This window comes from Polyodon spathula, chromosome 12 (assembly GCF_017654505.1).
Source record: "Polyodon spathula isolate WHYD16114869_AA chromosome 12, ASM1765450v1, whole genome shotgun sequence".
NCBI lineage: Eukaryota > Metazoa > Chordata > Actinopteri > Acipenseriformes > Polyodontidae > Polyodon > Polyodon spathula.
In genome coordinates, this window is record NC_054545.1 from 4,383,551 (window position 1) to 4,400,954 (window position 17,404).

Sequence of the window (17,404 nt, forward strand, 5' to 3'; positions counted from 1 at the left end):
AGCTACTAATTAACAACATTTGAAGGGATGGCAGTTGGTTTGTAGCTAAAGACTAACAGATGTCCCGTTTAACAATTATTAAAGTCGAGAGATGATGATGTATGGCACTGTGCCTATTGAAACAAAAAAAACAACTTTATTATCAAAATCTCTTCAGTGTGAAAATCAGAACACCTTTACTATTTGGTTTATAACATATAATTAAGTACATTTTTGCTTAATAAAACAATCCACCAATGTTCTTTCCCAAAAAGACAGCTCTTCATGGAAACCTTTGGTCTTTATACTGCATGCCTTGCCTGATTTATATCTGTGGATTGGAAACATTAATGGTTTGGCTACTAGTGATTTAAAGACACTACATACAAAGTTGCCTTTATATAATGAACCAGTGTTCAGTTTTTACAAAACTGACACTTTCCTTTAAGCAACCAGCACTTAGCTACCCACACTTTAGAATGCAAAAGGGACTTAGTGTGATTTAATGCAGGTGGGTAACATTCCATTATGTGACAAGGGATGATCCCACCAAGAAAAGGTTTACGTTCAAAACAATAAACAAAACCATCTAGAAGCACAGCCTTACATGAAACTAGCACATTTCTGATTTATTTGCAATTTTTAAAAGGAAAACAAATTTAAAGTTACCTATAACCTTAAGGCTGAAAATAATAATGATAAAATTGCGTCGTTAACATAACGCAACAAAAAAAACTTTCTGATCACCCTACAAAGACTACAGAATCTGCTTTTTAATTGTTACAAAAAGCAAAACAATACTCCTTCCCCCTATCAAATAAAAAAAAAATCATTAAATAAATAGCACAGTACTTTGTCAATAAGATAAATTAATTTATATACTAGTATATACTTACAGTATCATCACTCCTGTAGGGATTCAGTCTGTTATAAACTGCTTCAATGACACTCCGTCTAAATAAAAAAATAAAAACCAGTAAGGATTAATTACTACAATATTAATGTGTATAGCTACCTTCTCTCTAAGCAGGTGCTTAATGAGAACACATTATTTCAGCACTCTCTCAAATGTTTCTTTAGAAATGTACATTTTATTAGTTTAACAAGACAACATTTTTTTTTTTTTTTCCTGTAAAGTTTTATTAACCAGAAATTACTTTTACTGTGTTTGCTAAGATTATTTTCTTCTTTCTTCAGTCCACCCATCAGGACTGGAATCAAACGTGGATTGTAGTTTGTTTTGATGACTGGATCATGTAAAACTACCTCTTAAATTAATAATACTGTTACCAACTTTCAAGGAAAGCTGCTAATGCATACCAAAAATCCATGCAGAATCCCAAACCTCATAATAACATAGATTCAGAGTATTAACGAACATGCCTTTTAATTGTCTGCGATTTAGTTATTGCTGAATCCAACAGGTATGATTGCTTAGTAGAACACCCTTGCATGCAAGACAGGAATAGCAAGCCCCACTTTACTTAAAATGTGTTAGAAAGCATAGTAATAATGACAATCATTACTTGTGACTGGCCAGCTCAAGTCATTTATGTCAAAAGCAGGTTTAGTAATCACCCATAGTGCACTCACTTGCTTGCCAGTTCCCCCCCTGGCGGGAGATTTGGGATGCTCTCCGTTGCTAATGTACGCATCACATGGACTAAGTCTGGCACACCTTCGTCACCCTGCTTCTTAATGATCTCTGGGAATCAGAAGGACTTCTTGGTAAGTGGGTTGTCCGAATAAGCATTTTATTTTTTATATATATATATATATATATAAATATAATATATATATATATATATATATATATATATATATATATATATATATATATATATATATATATATATATATTATATATATATATATATATATATATGTGTGTGTTAATAAATACAGAATATATAGAATCTTCATACATTCCATCTGTATATTAGCACAGCTTAGGGCATTTTGATTAAACTCCCATAATAGTAACAAAAATAAATAAAAGATTAGATGTCAATACGACAAGGTTATTTTACACCACAACCTAAGCTAACCTAAATATGCAAAGCTTTAGCTAAAATAAATATTTAAAAAATATATCTGTTCAATCAATTTAACTATAAGAAATGTTGTGCGCCTAGTTTATTTTGCCATTTAAGATGTTGTCCTGTTTTACAGTGTTGAATTGAATTTCAACCTTGATTATAGGTTTTTTATTTTAGGACCCCCTTATTTTATACAATTTGAAATTAAAGGTTAACATTTAATGTTGAACCTTTTTGTTTCAATAAACAGAATAGGATTCCGGTGTCTAAAACTACCTATTTAAATAAAAAAGTCAAAGATCTCAAACTCAGTGGTAAATATCTTTATTAGAATCATCGTTAACATCTAAAATATCAACATCACAATTATTCTCTTCATTCCTCTAATGCTGAAGTTCTACTATACAAAAATAAATAATTTTACTTAAAACTAATCCCATATATAAATACTATACTGTTGAACACAACGTAAACTCTTTAGAAAGTGAAGCTATAATACAATTACCATTTCAAAAGACACAATCTATCATATCTAATACAGACATACTGAATCTGTAGGTACAGATACAGGAATGATAGCCCCCTTCACTGGCTTAAGTTCTTGTGGGAAAATTTTGATTTAATTTTTTTTGTCATTGAAAATTAATTATAAAGCTAAAAAAAAATTTTACTACACAGCTGTTTACACAGTGTAAGATTATTATCTCTGTACTTTAACAAGTAAAGTTTAGGATTTGGCATGACAAGATAAAATAGCCTTAGAATGCCTACACGCTCGTACACTTATCTACTATTACATTCAAAAGGTGGTATGAAGTACTATATTTGTGACATTACTGTTGAATTACATGAAAACTATTTTAATTTTAATTTATGGGAATGAAAAGTAGCAGTTAAAAGCGTTCCAACTAAAAGTTAAAAGTTTAAGGTCCTTGCTTTTGCCAGTGAAGAGGTTAACTAAAATAAAAATAAATATATATTTAAAAAAAAAAATGTTTAGCACTGAAACAGTATACTCAGCAGGTAACTTTATGAACAGATGTACCAGAAAACGTTACACCTTTTTCTACACATTTTAGATCCTTGGAACAGAAGCAAGTTAGCACTTTTTGGTAGAAAACTATTCAAGTTCTTGCAGGAACTCAATCGGCTTCCTATGAAAAGGGACCATTTGTATATGAACTTCAACAGCTTCCTACTAGTGCAAGTGCAAGTGAATGTATGAAGTATGGTATTAACATGTCTGAGGATCTCACCTTATGAAGGGGTGTCTTTTTGTTAGGGTTGTAAAAAAAAAAAAAATACGCTTATAGTAATGATTAAATGACTAACTGCAAACAAATATGGTCCTGCCCACTAACATTAGTAACTTAACCCTTTCTTTCATACAAAAAAAAAACAAAAAAAAAAAAACACATTACATTGTCACTTTATAAATCAGCTACACAACATATTGTAAGTGCTATAAAACTACCTGCTGTAACACATACCTGTACAGATTTATCACTGTTGGATAATTTCCCCTCTAGGTAAAATTATTATAATTTAGAATGGTCATATATGCTAGAATTGTTTGTTATTTTAACGATAAGCACAAATTAGAAAAGTAGAGCATACTGTATACTATCTATTTCAAGTTCTTATATTAAAACTGAAGCGCTACCTTTGGACTATGCGATAATTAACTTATAGTTGGAGTTCCTTGTATAAAATCAAAATTACTGGTAAAATCTTCCCACACTTAACACTCAATGTTAAAACAGCAGGGAAAAGCTAAGGCATCTTAATACCAACACAGGCAATGCCACATCACTGAAGCAAACCTAAACAGAACAAAGTTCACATGACTGAAATTGACCTCTTCAAAACACAAAAACATATTACTTAAATACTACTTTGTCTTTGGAATAATAACTGGAATTGTAATGTCTATAAATTATTTTCAGTTTTAAATTATTTCCTATAATAAATGCCTCACTTGTACCCTAAAACAATTAATTTATTTCACTGTACATTTAACTACCTACAATGGTTCACTTAAGTGCAAGAGATTTAGAACTGTATGTGTGTGTGTGATTTTATACATATATATCGCATGCTGATATGTGTTGATATGAACACAAAGCACAGTGATGATGGATGGACAGTGCTTTCCCCCCCCAGTACATTGTACATGTACATTAATGTACATACAAAACTATGTTTTGGCACTGCATTTTTGGCCTCTCTACTATATCAGTGCTCCCTTGGTATAGTAGCTTTTTATACAGTAATATACCAATGACAGTTTTGTTTAATGTTTGTTAAACAAAATTGCGGGTACTTAACCCTCCAGGAAAAATGTAACTTTACTACCATTTAGCCCGTGTAAATGTGCACAAGTAATACACCTTAGAAATATGTATACTTTCAAGTGACCAAGTTTTACAGATGTCTTTCAGCAAGACCAAAATGATGTGCATTGGTAAATAATACTTTTCTTCAGTTTCAAAACTTAGTTTTACGCAAACATTTTACCACATTGGTCTTTATACAATGCTTATATTATAAATTATTACTTTTTATAAATAAACACCTACCATTTTCAGAAATAACTGATTAACTGTAAACTACCTCATGATATAATCTGACTGGCAACTGTAGCTGCCTAACATAAGCTTAATATACTTGACTGTATGTTTTAATTTAACTATTTATTAGCCTTTTTAGATGCTCCACCTTCTACTCTGCTCTCCAAGTACTTATCCAGCTCCGCTTCTCTCTTCACTGCTTCTGGTGATACCTTGGGTGCACCAGGGAAACAGATCAGTACAACACTCATGTTGTCCCGGCTTCCCTGTTGAAAAAAAGAAACAAAAACAAGAGACACACATAGTATAATAATCAATTATAATCATTTATAACTAACTATTGCAATGTAGTTATTTTAAGTGCAATTTATTACAATTTGTGTTAAACAATAAAAAGAACTAGAAAATCTTGATTGTAGTGAATTAGTTAAGGGTCCTAGCACAGTAAATTGTCATGTACTTTACTGTGCTAGGACCCTTAACTAATTCACTACAATCAAGATTTTTGTTCTGTCAATTTAATTGGATTGCTCTAAACAATTACATAATACTCACAGACACATAAAAAGGCCACACTCAGTAAGCATAATCAATGCCAGGTCTGTATTACTATATAGTGGTCACACACACACACTGGTGACTTGTGAAGAGTGAACAAATAGGACCCCCTATTCCAGAAGACTAATTTGCTTACAATCAGCTGACACCTGTTTATGCAGAGGCACTTTTTCAATGCAGGATTTGGAGATTTAACTGTTCATATACACATCTCTGGATTAATTGTTATACAATGATATACATCAGCTGTTGATTCCTGGTAACTGTTTAGGTCAGATGGTCTTATTGCAGTTAGACCATTGGTGCGAGTCTGAACTACAGCAAAGGAAATGGTAACTAACCTATTAGCATGAACATGATTAAAGTGCTAAACCTACCTTGTATAGACAAGTGTCAACAATCTCATTGCAAACTTTCTCAAGGTCATCAGTGACTTCAAGCCTTGATCTAACAAAGTCACAGAGCTCTTCATTAGCCATGACATCCCAGATGCCATCACAAGCAAGGACTATAAACTGATCTTCAAGTTCGGACCTTTCAATTTCATAGACCTCTGGTTCTGGTGAGACAAGCTGTTCTGTTGGACCCTTTCCATGTACACATTTGTAATCAAAGTCCCCCAGGGCTCTAGATACAGCCAATGACCCGTTGACACGCTGAATCATTACTGAGCCACCTGCATTCTGGATGCGCTCTTTCTCAAGTGGATTGCTGGGTTTATGATCTTGTGTAAAAAAATGGACCTTCCCACTTCTACTCAGCAAACCTCTCGAGTCACCGCAGTTAATGAAGTAGATGTGTTTTGGGGATATCATTACACCTACAGCTGTTGAGCCACTTCTGTCCACTCCGTGCTTCTTCTCCGAAATGGCTCGCATGTGTTCATCTATCTGCAGGAAGCCAGTTCGAATTCCAGTCTTTACATTTTCCACAGCAGGCTCATGGTCAGCACCCTTGAAATCGGGGTTGCTTGTGATGTGTTCTAGTAAATGCTCACAGCAGTATTTGGCAACTTGTGATCCAGCATGCCCATCATATACTGCAAAAAATGACCACTGGTCAAGTCCATTGGGCATACCGATTACAGCTGTGTGTGCATCCTCCATCTCCACTCTCCAGCCTTGCATGCTGCTGAGCCCATAGTGTAGACTATTTCCTGCTCCATGAGCATTATGCTTCTCCATCTTTGGTTTGTCCAAAAATGCTCCCATTTTTTTTCTTTTTTGTGCTGCAAAAAGACAAGAACTTAGACTGCTGTTATTATTCACCAGTTTGCCTACAACTACAACTTGTTTAACAGCACATTAAACACATTTATAAATGTAATTCACTGTGAAAAAATGCTAGTTTAACAGTCTGTATAGTTGCTTCTTTCTTACAGAGGTTAGTGAGCAACAAACTTGAAGCATGTAGAAAATACAATATAAATCAAAACAAAATACAGATATCTATTTCAAGGACTCCATGTTAAAAGATCAGATGTATTTCGATTTTAATTTATAAAACAAATAAATACTAGTGATAAGACTAAAAAAACTAACTACATAAGCCCAATTGTCACTGAATAATAAAATGTATACCTAACAGACCTACATTTCAAATGTTAGGAAACACACTACTTAAGACATGCTGAATATATATATATTATGCATACTTTGTTTTCATATAATTTAAAACATGTTTGACCACTGTATTACAAATAAGAAAAAAAGCTACATTTTGAAACGGAGACATCTTAACGTTTCCTAACTTGATAATGTTAATTACTTACATTAATTACAATGATACTGACCTTACACCAATATATAGGCTAAAGGTTAAATGGATTTAATTTAGTTACAAATAAAAGTTAAGAAATACTTAGAATATTCTATTTTATACAATCCTAACATTACCATTTGACAGCTTATACACATATCCAATTGGTTTTGTTTTTAACTTTTTTTTTCTAATATTTGAACAAATAAAAGCATTACAAATATTTGAAAATATGTTTTTGTAACATTAAATTAGAAGTTGCTGGCGATTCATTTCAACACACACACTGCTACGAACTTCTAAACAAATGTAATCTAACTATATCGTTGAAAGCGTATGACCGATGATATTTTCGGGTTTTGCACGAACACACTTTCGTGACAAGAAATACAATTCCAAGCTCCTGACGTTAACTACTTAAAAACACTGAATCTGTAATTACCGTTAAAGTTATCTAAATGCCTTTCATTATCCGAGCTATAAAACCATGCACTTAATGACAGTATTTCTATTAGAAAAGCAAGAGAGTGTAAAGCATTTCTTTAAATGTCCCCTAGCTTCCTTAAGAAATAAATACGATTGTTTCGGTAAACAGAGAGCCCACATTCAAACCTGTGCTGTTGTTAAACTGTCACGGGCCCGTTCCCGACAGCGAGGCCAGACTTGCACCACAATAATTCCCAATCTGAGTTTTACTTTTTTTTATCTTTCTACTTCACATAACTTAAAAAACAAACACGCACCGTTTGCTTAAGATGAACTTGTTTCTGTGTATTTATCTAACCGCCCCACCACGCTTCAATTATATATGTACCTTTTTCCAATTGCGAATAGATAAACACCCGCAGTAGGCCCCAGACCCGTAGTCCCCGAGGCCTGCTCGCCCTTTATTATTTTTATACCACGGCCTAACCCTGCACCTCCCCTCTCACCCGAGCCCAAAGCTAGCGAGCTCTCCCCAACTTACCCGATTCCAAAACAATCCCAGCGCTTCTGAAAAACAAAAAGCAGCAACAGCAAGGGCTATCGGGAGAACGACACACCGAGAGAGACAGAGAGCTGTATATAGTAAGGGGAAACCGCTTTTCACTGCATTCAGACTGAAAAAGAGCGCAGCTCTCTGTTCTGGGGAAACCAGGGACGCATTACTTCAGACTAAAATAATTCAAAATATTTTCTTCAAAACCATTAGTATTTTCTTGTCAGGGTTGTTTTGTCAAGAAAACCCTAAAAAAAAAAAACTGAAACGCTTCCCAAATTGCCCTTAGACAGCCTGAAACCAACTACCGAATAACGACAACTGAGAGACCCGGATGTACATAGCTTGAGTGCTGGAGAGGAATGACATCATCGTGCAGAGAGAACGCTGTTATTTTCTGCTGGGATTGTGCTTCGAGCTGTGAATTATATTTAAACTGTGATGCCCCAAGTGTTAGGCAATGTAGTAAAAAAAAAAAAAAGCATGCGGTTCAAATTCAACCTTTTTTTTTTCTTTAACTCATCTGACATTAAGTTTTAATACATTTATGTTAACCAAAAGACACTCGTTGTGTTTTGCTATTTTAAGTGAGTGTCAAGAATAATCTGCAATACCTGTTTCTGCAAAGGCACTGATATTATTATTATTATTATTATTATTATTATTATTATTATTATTATTATTATTATTATAGTGATTATTACCGTTATGATTTCTATAACTGTAAAACATTTTAAGGCCCGTTTAAGGCTTTTGTCCTGTATCAGTAAAACAGTCTTCCTGCATTTGTTCTCCCTTTTAAACCTCATTGGTACTAAATGTAAATTATCTCGTTTCAAGATGCACTGCTGAATCACCTAAGTAACTATTAAATTAAGATACAAAAATGAATTTTCTGTCAACGTGGTTGCTGAGAATGCAAAGAAGAGATCACTATATAGGCAAAGTCCTTTTTATTACTGTACACAACTTTTAAGAGTACACCTTTTTATTTACATACCCAATTCTGTTACCTGTGATTGGGAACTAAGAAAAAAAAAGGCAAAGCTGTGTTTGAAAGATATAGTGTATTTCAGTAAAAAGACCAGGCACATAGGGCAGAGAACATGACGATTCTAAAGCTGTAACCTCCCCCTGAAATAGTTAAATATGTAGAGCTTTGGGGATCTAAAGACATAGAGACCAAAAAAAATGTAAACATTAGGGTTACTCACTGTTGTGACAGAAAGTAAGACACCAGAACACGTGTAAACGGGTATCAATGATCTAAAATATAAAACTTGATGTAACTTCAGCTTAATTCCAACCTGTTTATAGCCGTATGCGATTTTTAATTGAAGCATACTTCTGCTTCCTGACATACCAACAAGGACAGAACAAGATAAACCGATTTGCACTGCTGCTGATGCGGAATACTTCCATATTCTCCCGGGTTGTTGCTCGTTTCAGTCGTGCGCAATCCATTTCAGAATAGCCGCACAAGAATGCCAGACGAGTCAAACAGGGAATGGTGTTTTTTTTAGATAATACAGAAGTAGCGTTGGTCTTGTCATGTCATGGTTTGTTTTTGTTGTTATCGACGCTGAACTGATATCAGCCCATCCTAACTGTTTATTGGGAGTTTCCGAAGAAAACGCATGCCATTCAAATCATATGTTGTTGCTAACACAGACCTGCGCTAGGTTTGAAGGGCAGCAGATCACGTATAATTTAGATTGCATTGTTGTTATTACAGTAGTATGATGTAAGGCGGAAACTGATGGTATGACACTTAAATAAGTTAATATCCATATTATGTTGCAGCTGTGTTTTACAGAATTCAATGCTTGATTAGATGGCGTTGGATCTCATATCCGTGCTGTGGTATATTATTTTGATTTACGTCATCGTTCAGCTGGTGCGGTTCCCCAGGGCAGATGCAGACCTCACATTGCTCTGGGCAGAATCTTTCGGTAGAAAACCCGGTGAGTGAACGTTTCAGTCTGTGGCCGCTGGCATGTATACCCTAATTTTAAATTTCCACACGAGGTTTTTATTTTAATCAACTGAAATGCTGGTGCTTTTGAAAATGTTCAAGTTGTTTATTCTCCTTACTGTATATATGATGATGTGTACACAGTACAACCAATGCAGGCAGTATAGAAACACGGACTCTGCCAATAGCAATGTCACCAGTAACGTGCGTTCATGTAATAAGCTTACAAATGGCTGAATTGTTGTGATTTAACACAGTGCCTGGCCTTGGCCAATTTCAAACAAGGTAACATCAGAAAGGGTAAGTTCAAGTCTGAGTGACACAGTTCTCAAATGTAAAAGCAAATAACTCTTTAAACTGAGCTTGAGTCACGAGGGAAATGAGTTTGTTGGTCCCCATTTGGAGTCCTCATCGCAAAAACCTTCACAATTTTACCCAGGACCAAATGGCTGGGAATATTCAGGACAGGATTGAGCGACAGGCAGAGCTATTGGAGGAAGTTGCCTTGGTCATGTACCCTTAAGACACACACACACACACACACACACACACACACACACACACACACACACACACACACACACAGTCAAATTTTTCTCCATAGTTGCCACTCAAAGGACATAAGATCGTATCTACCTGTCTACTTATAGAACCCTTTCCCATCTTTCTGTTCACGTTTCCACAAGTGGTTTCAGAGCGCTGTACAAGACAATTACAGTATGATATGACTGCTATCAAGTGATTTCTCTTTTTCACTTTGTCTAATGAACAGCAGACCAGCTGTGTGGCAAAATCGTGTGGATAACTGGGGCGTCCAGCGGAATAGGGGAGGAGCTGGTTTATCAGCTGGCAAAAACCGGAGCTTCGCTCATTCTGCCTGCAAGAAGAGAGAACGAGCTTCTCAGGGTAAAGCAGAACTGCATTGGCAAATATGTCATATTAAATTGTCTACTGATGTTGATACGATTCCTGATGCATTTCCAGAACCTAAAACTCATAAGCATAGCCGTGTAACTGTAAAACCTGCAAATTTGTACGCTGCTATGCAGTAGGAATCTTCACCGCTGTTGTCAGTGTATGATAAGCTTAAGACACGCAACTGTCAACCTAAAAGTGTAGTTGTTTTATTGTTTTTATTGTGTTAAAGATATTAGTTTTTTAATTCTTAAAAGTAATATACTTAAGAGTAGAATACACAATTCCATAATTCTCTCACCTTTGCCTAATTTCTGTTATTTGGTTTTCAGCTCTTGTTTTGTTTCACTTTTTCATTACGCCCTTGACTGATTTGTTGATTAGTTCAACGAGCTTCCACTGTAATGATAATAAAAACTCGTTAGCAGCAGTAATTAACTCAGCTAGCCCATTACAACGCGCGTACACAGGTGTAGAAGGTGAGACCAAATCAAATTAGTCTGAATGTCTTGCCTGTAGTCTCACATTTGATGACGCAAAAATAAAACGTGAGGAACTACCTAGATCAGGGCTGGCCAAAGTTGTTTGTTCCACTCCTGGTCTTTTTTCCAACCCTGTTCTAAATTGCGTTAAATGAACCAATTCAACCTCCACACAGAAGCAGTTAATGATTGTTTTACATGTTATTCCTGGAGTGGAATGGCCCTCAGGGGCTGTGGTTGGGCAACCCTGACCTAGATGTATGTTTTAATGGTCTTTAGTGGAGAAAATGCTGCTGTGAATTGTGCTGACTTCAAACTTAAGAAAAAATAAAGTTTCAAGGATGTAATAAATAACAAGCAATGTAAGAATCAGAAACCAAATGACATGAATAATATGTGGGTAAGAAAATGATTGTATTTTCTACACCCTATTTGTTGTGAACAAATCATTATTACAGTTTTTTTAAGGACCATGAAATAAGTTCCTTCACTTGTTTTATGAACTATATATACTGTCTATATTTAGATTCCCCGAGCAAATTTAATTCACCATATAAAAAAGCTGAAAGAGAAATGGTCTAGCCTCAAAATACATTCATGTTAGACTACAGACATGAACAAATTTAGTATCAATAACATTAATTCAATTAAATTTTGACAGCACAATAACAGAATTCCGGGCTTTCTCCTTTTTCTTTGGATTAATGTTTGAATTTGAACACAAAACAGCCTGGGCTGAAATGCTTTGGCAACATGTTTGGGAAGAAAAAGGATTGGTTCATTGGCCAGTGCTTACAAAGTTACAACACTTAGTGACAGAGTGCCTGGCTTTACTGCCCATTCATTTCATTTAATCCTTTTTTTCCCAAAAGCATGAGATAATAACTACAGCTTGCTCTTATAATTGGAAGGCCAAGTGTGAATGTTTCATCTCCTGCGATGAATTTAAAACACTGTTCTCCTTTTATTTAAAGAGCAGAGCAGCTTACAAGAAAAGGATATTCTTGTTCTTCCGCTTGACTTGAACGCAAGAGGCTCCCATGAAGCAATAACAAAAACAGCCATCGAGCACTTTGGCAAAGTAAGAGCTTTGATGATTATGAAATGGTTCTTTTTTTTTTTCTTGTTAAGAGTTTCTTCTTGTGTTTCGAAGTCCACACAGCTCTTTCATAAGATTATCTATTTACACACTTGATTGATTAAGCTTAAAACGTGACAAAGGACTGTTAGATTGGTGCCAGGCTTTACTGTAGAGTTATAGGACAGCGAACATCTGTGTATAGTGGAATATTAGCACAAGCGGAAGTGAAGTGTTTCCTATGAGTGTTGATATAACGCATACACAGCGTTTACGGCCCTGCAACTCAATTATATAGTCTTTTGTCAATTTCATTGAAAAGACGGAAAAAGGTTGATGGAGAGAATACCGTTGAGTTTTGAATGGAATTCCGACTGGTGCCTTAGGTATGATTTTTGAAATCAGGTGTCTGAAGGTGGCACCCCCGTTTTGAGGTCACCAAGAGTGTTTTTCCATGGTGTGACGTGGAATACAGAAAGCGACATGTGTACTCTGATTGGCCGAAAGATCCTGAGCCAAAACTAACAACTGAGCTAAACTAGACATAAACTAGAGGCCACGGGCTCAGATGTATTAAACTCGGTTCACTATTTTATTATGTTAAAGATTTAATCATTTAAATAATCATTTAAACAGTTAAATAATAATTTAATGTGAAGGCTAGGCATTAATTGCTGCAGTGCAAGTCAGTAAATTAAAACACACACACACACACACACACAAACAGCAGCAATATAGCTATGACCTTGACACTGGGGATAATTATTACAAATCTTGTGTCTGTACTGATCTTTTGTCTGCGCATCGTTGCTCAGTATTCAAGAGGTGTGGCATGTGCCGATCTTTGACCTGGGATCTCCGTTTCGATACAACTGAAAGAAGCATGTTGGTAAAGAGAGCAGATGCTGAGTAACACGGAGCTGCAGTCCTGGTGCAGAATGCGCAGGGGTCGTGAGTTTAGCTCATCCAGCTGTATTTAAAGCTGACATCCCTGCCAATTCTCAGTTCCTCATTGAGCTGCTGGTTAAGACACACTGCTCTGAGCCACAGTGTCATACCATTGGAGAAAATTAGACTATCTTCCCATTTTAGCAATACATTCAGTGCTCTAGAGCAGAGAGCAATGCTGGGAGGTACCGATCACTGTTCTGTGAAGCAATTCCGCTGTTCAGTTTTTAAAAAAATGTGGTCCGTGATTACATTAATTGAACAACTCTGCAGTCTTTACTACTGTATCGCATAGCATTGCATTGTATTCGAAAACTGGTTTTGTCATTGCGCATTGCATGTAGGAATTTACAGTATGTTTCTCTATAAATAGGTGCTTTAGCAGGCCCAAGGTTGATCAATTATTTCAGAGGCAGTCATTTCTAGAAGTGTTTTGTCTGTTGGCACAAAGCGACTGTAAATGAGATCTTAATTTGCATGCAAATTTACATTGTACACTTAATTGCTCGACAAGTTTTTCTGCACCTACTGGACTGTGTATATGAGTACCATCATACAGTATGCATGTGTAAACCAGTCTGTCTTGTCAGTAACCTTTTTTGAGTGCCAGCAGTGCTGCCCAGAATGATTATGGTGGTTCAGCCAGCTTCAAGACAACAGAATCAGTACTTTTTTATATTTTTCTACAGACTCTTTCTTTTCTTGCCATTATCAGATTGATATCTTGTTGAATAACGGTGGCCGTTCCCAGCGATCCCTGTGCTTGGAAACTGGCCTCGATGTTTACCAGGCTTTAATGGAACTCAACTACCCGGGGACAGTCTCACTGGCAAAGTGTGTGCTGCCTCATCTGGTGGAGATGAAGAGAGGGCAGATTTTGACCATCAGCAGCGTGGCCGGGTTGGCTGGAGTCCCTCTTGCTTCAGGGTATTCTGCTAGTAAACATGCACTGCAGGTGAGGTAGCTCTGTGAGCTGGCTCTCTAGGACACCTCGTCATGCTCATGTAGAATAATCTCACTTGCTGTTACGTTCAGATGTAACATGCATCTTATTGGGTCTTGTAAAGGGTCCTTTTTTATTCCTTTAGGCAGGGATTTTTCAACTCTCTCAGGTCTGAGCTGGTGGATTTCCCAGAAATTACAATCAGCAGTGTTTGTCCAGGTCCTGTCCAGTCACAGATCACAAAACATGCTTTCACAGGAGACTTGGGAAAGGTAGTGCTTGGATTGTCTGGAACTTTTGTGTGTTACTATTCTTCTACTGGTTTACCCAGCCCTCTTTATTGAGCCTCAGAATACCACTGTTTATGTCAGTAGCTGACCTCACCTGCTGTCGACTCGCATAATAGTATGATATGTTCAGACGAGGATCCAAAAGGAAAAAGCAACTGCAGCTAGCTGGCACTGGAGTAATTCACTAGCCTGTTGTCGCCTTTCACATATAATGGACGTGGTTGGAGTCTATTAAATTAGCCTCCAGTGGGCCTTATTAGTCAATTGTCAGTGTTTGCTTGAGCCCAGGACTGAATGGCTGAAGGTGTTTAGGTCAGGATTAAGGTGCAGTCTGTCACAGTGCACAGAGTGGACTATAGCCAGTGAGATTAGGATGTATTTTATTGACCTAAACAATTAGCTCCTCAGCAGCCTGAGATTGATAAAACCCTCCCCTCCCCTCATATTTTAACATGGTTAAATGGTTGCTTGTTGCTGTGTGTGTTGCTGTTTTGCACGGTACAGTAAAGGGCCATCACAATTGTTTCGGTTTCCCAGGTTACCTTTAGATAAACAGAAAGGTGCTTTCAGGTGTACTGTTACCTGGTTTCAGAGTTTACAGTTTAGGTCCCTGTTTATTAAACTTTCATCTCTCCTGTTATTTGAAGTCCATTGTACCTCGCATCCCTTGGTCAATCCAGGGCAGCACTGTGCTTGTTCAGAGGGACTGTAGAGGACCTGTTTTCAGAACTACCTGTCCAGCACCTTTTCAGGAGCACTGAAATTAAAAACCCTAAAACTTCTCACTCCTTTTGAAGCAGGTGCAAAGAGATAGATAAAATAATTTAAAACAGCATGCAGAATACACAAGAAACTTTAAAAGTCTGCAATTTAGGGGGTCATTGTTTTAGGGGGGATTGTTTTTAAAGATTTTACATAATCCTGTATAATGCTCTCAAAAGGGGGAGGGAGTATATTTTCCATTTTCCTCTCCCTTAACTGGAACCCAGTTCTTCAGGGTATTTTGTCAATGAATCCAGTCTGTGGAGAAAAACATGGTAGAAAAATGCATTGCTTGCCTTAACAGCTTTAGTGTCAGCAGAAATGGCTATGGTATTTAGGACTATTACATTTACTTTATTATATCAAAGATTACACCCATGTTATGCAACTGTATTTCTTTAGAATTTTGGCATGGTTTTCTTTTGGCTCAGTTTGCTGTCTGATCACAGTGATTCATTCAAGACTTTGACAAGAGATACATTGTTAAAAACGTCTATTTTTACTTCTGGTGTACGAATGAAGACCTTGTGATTGGGTGTACAAAGTTGTGGATGTTATTAACCATTAGAGAGGAAGTCTGTCTACCATTCACTTTCATTGTGATTTCATATCCTGTTATCTTACACCAATCATCACAAAGGCTCAAAAGCAGGTCTTTTCAAAGCCTTGATTTTAGTTTGAAAAAGTCTAACTCGCTTATCACACAGTAGAGGACTCGTAAAGTGAACAAGACAAGTACTTCCCTCGCTAGTATATAAACTTTAAATAAAAAAATTAAAAAACAGTAATGAGTGTGATAATATTTGTGAAAATTTGAGGCAGTTATGACCTACAGGTAGAGTGACAGAGAAATCTGATAATGAATAATGCCTCTGTCAGGAGTGACTCGATTTTGAAATGAGGGTGACAGCTAGAACAAGATCTTTTTCATAAGTTCATATAATTTGTATTTAAAAAAATAAAGTACAGTTCTCCCTCGCTATAAGGCTCTTAGATAGAACGCTTCTACAGCATTTGGTGCTCAGCATGGATATCTTGCTACAAAATGAAAGTCAGGCCTAAAGATACAAAAATGATTTTTGTTTTGTTTTTTTCTTTTGATACTGAGAACATTTCATTCTTTGCGGGATGAAGCACACCATGGTCATAACTACTTCACTTCTTCCCCTTGTTCTTCTTAAAAATACCACTTGCCTGTCTGCAGAAGGGAATTCTATTGCCACAATGTAAGAATGAATTAATTAAGATGTTCAGTTGATGTCTCGGGAGCCTTTGTACATACCATTAAAACAAGAAAGCCCTGTTTTTACTTAATGGCAATGTGAGGTGTTACATTGGGGGGGATACAGCTAAACAACCAAGAGTGCTTAATCTATTTTGAATGCATTTTTCAACACTGATTTAATACTTTTTACTGAAGCCACATCAAATATTATTTGTGCTGAATCACATTCAGACTGGTCATTAAACCTTTAACTGAAAAAATATGTACATTTAATTTTATATATTACACATTGTAATTACCAAACTTGCAGTTATGTGGAGTTACGGTAGATTTATTGACTGGTTTCTTTTACAAATCCACTGTTTGCTGCTGTCTCTGACAAATCCAGTTTTCAGTTTAACCATATGATGATATCACAGAAGTGTTTTTACACAAGTGAGGGCTAAGCTCAACAGACACACTTTACAGCAACTACCATTAACAAGCTAATTTATGTGTTTATTTTTAAACATGTACCTTTTGATCAACAAATAGTACAGTAATTGCTGATAACCCTGTAGTAAAAGACAGATCTAGGCCTGTAAGCAGATGCAAATAGTTTGGGCCATATTCACAAAGTACTTACCCCAGTGCTAACTTTGCATATTTTTTTTTTATTTTGTAAAGAAAAACAAACTGCTAATTTTATAGCAGGTGCTCCTTAACTTACCTTCACAGTTATTGTAACATCGGTGTCTCTTTTTCTTTTTCCTTTTTTTTAAAACTTAGCACCGGAGTTGTGAATGTTTTACCCGAATTTAAAATCATTTCAACTTGTGACAGAAAATAGTTACAGTACAAATGTCCTGTAAAAAAAAAAAAAATATATATATATATATATATATATATATATATATATATATA

At 36.0% G+C, this 17,404-nt stretch overlaps 2 protein-coding genes across 4 annotated transcripts in view; one reads left to right on the plus strand and one right to left on the minus strand.

Moving 5' to 3' along the window:
• ppm1aa (protein phosphatase, Mg2+/Mn2+ dependent, 1Aa) overlaps positions 1-8,049 on the minus strand; it is an 8,838-nt gene extending 789 nt beyond the window's left edge. Inside the window, exons 1-6 of one of the 3 annotated variants that reach the window (XM_041265830.1) lie at positions 7,872-8,049; positions 5,524-6,374; positions 4,737-4,854; positions 1,573-1,684; positions 876-933; positions 1-113 (exon numbers count right to left, since the gene is read on the minus strand). The exon at positions 1-113 is cut by the window's left edge and continues 789 nt beyond it. In XM_041265830.1, coding sequence (XP_041121764.1) covers positions 69-113; positions 876-933; positions 1,573-1,684; positions 4,737-4,854; positions 5,524-6,357 — 1,167 coding nt within the window. In that variant the 5' untranslated portion in view covers positions 6,358-6,374; positions 7,872-8,049 and the 3' untranslated portion in view covers positions 1-68. The other 2 variants (XM_041265829.1, XM_041265828.1) reach the window with 2 other exon arrangements.
• Positions 8,050-9,657: 1,608 nt separating this feature from the next.
• LOC121324016 (dehydrogenase/reductase SDR family member 7-like) lies at positions 9,658-17,386 on the plus strand. Its single transcript, XM_041265398.1, has 5 exons — positions 9,658-9,847; positions 10,631-10,783; positions 12,230-12,336; positions 13,997-14,236; positions 14,374-17,386. Exons 1-5 carry the CDS (start codon positions 9,718-9,720, stop codon positions 14,566-14,568), a joined length of 825 nt encoding a protein of 274 aa, XP_041121332.1. The 5' UTR covers positions 9,658-9,717; the 3' UTR covers positions 14,569-17,386.
• The last annotated feature ends 18 nt before the right edge of the window (positions 17,387-17,404 follow it).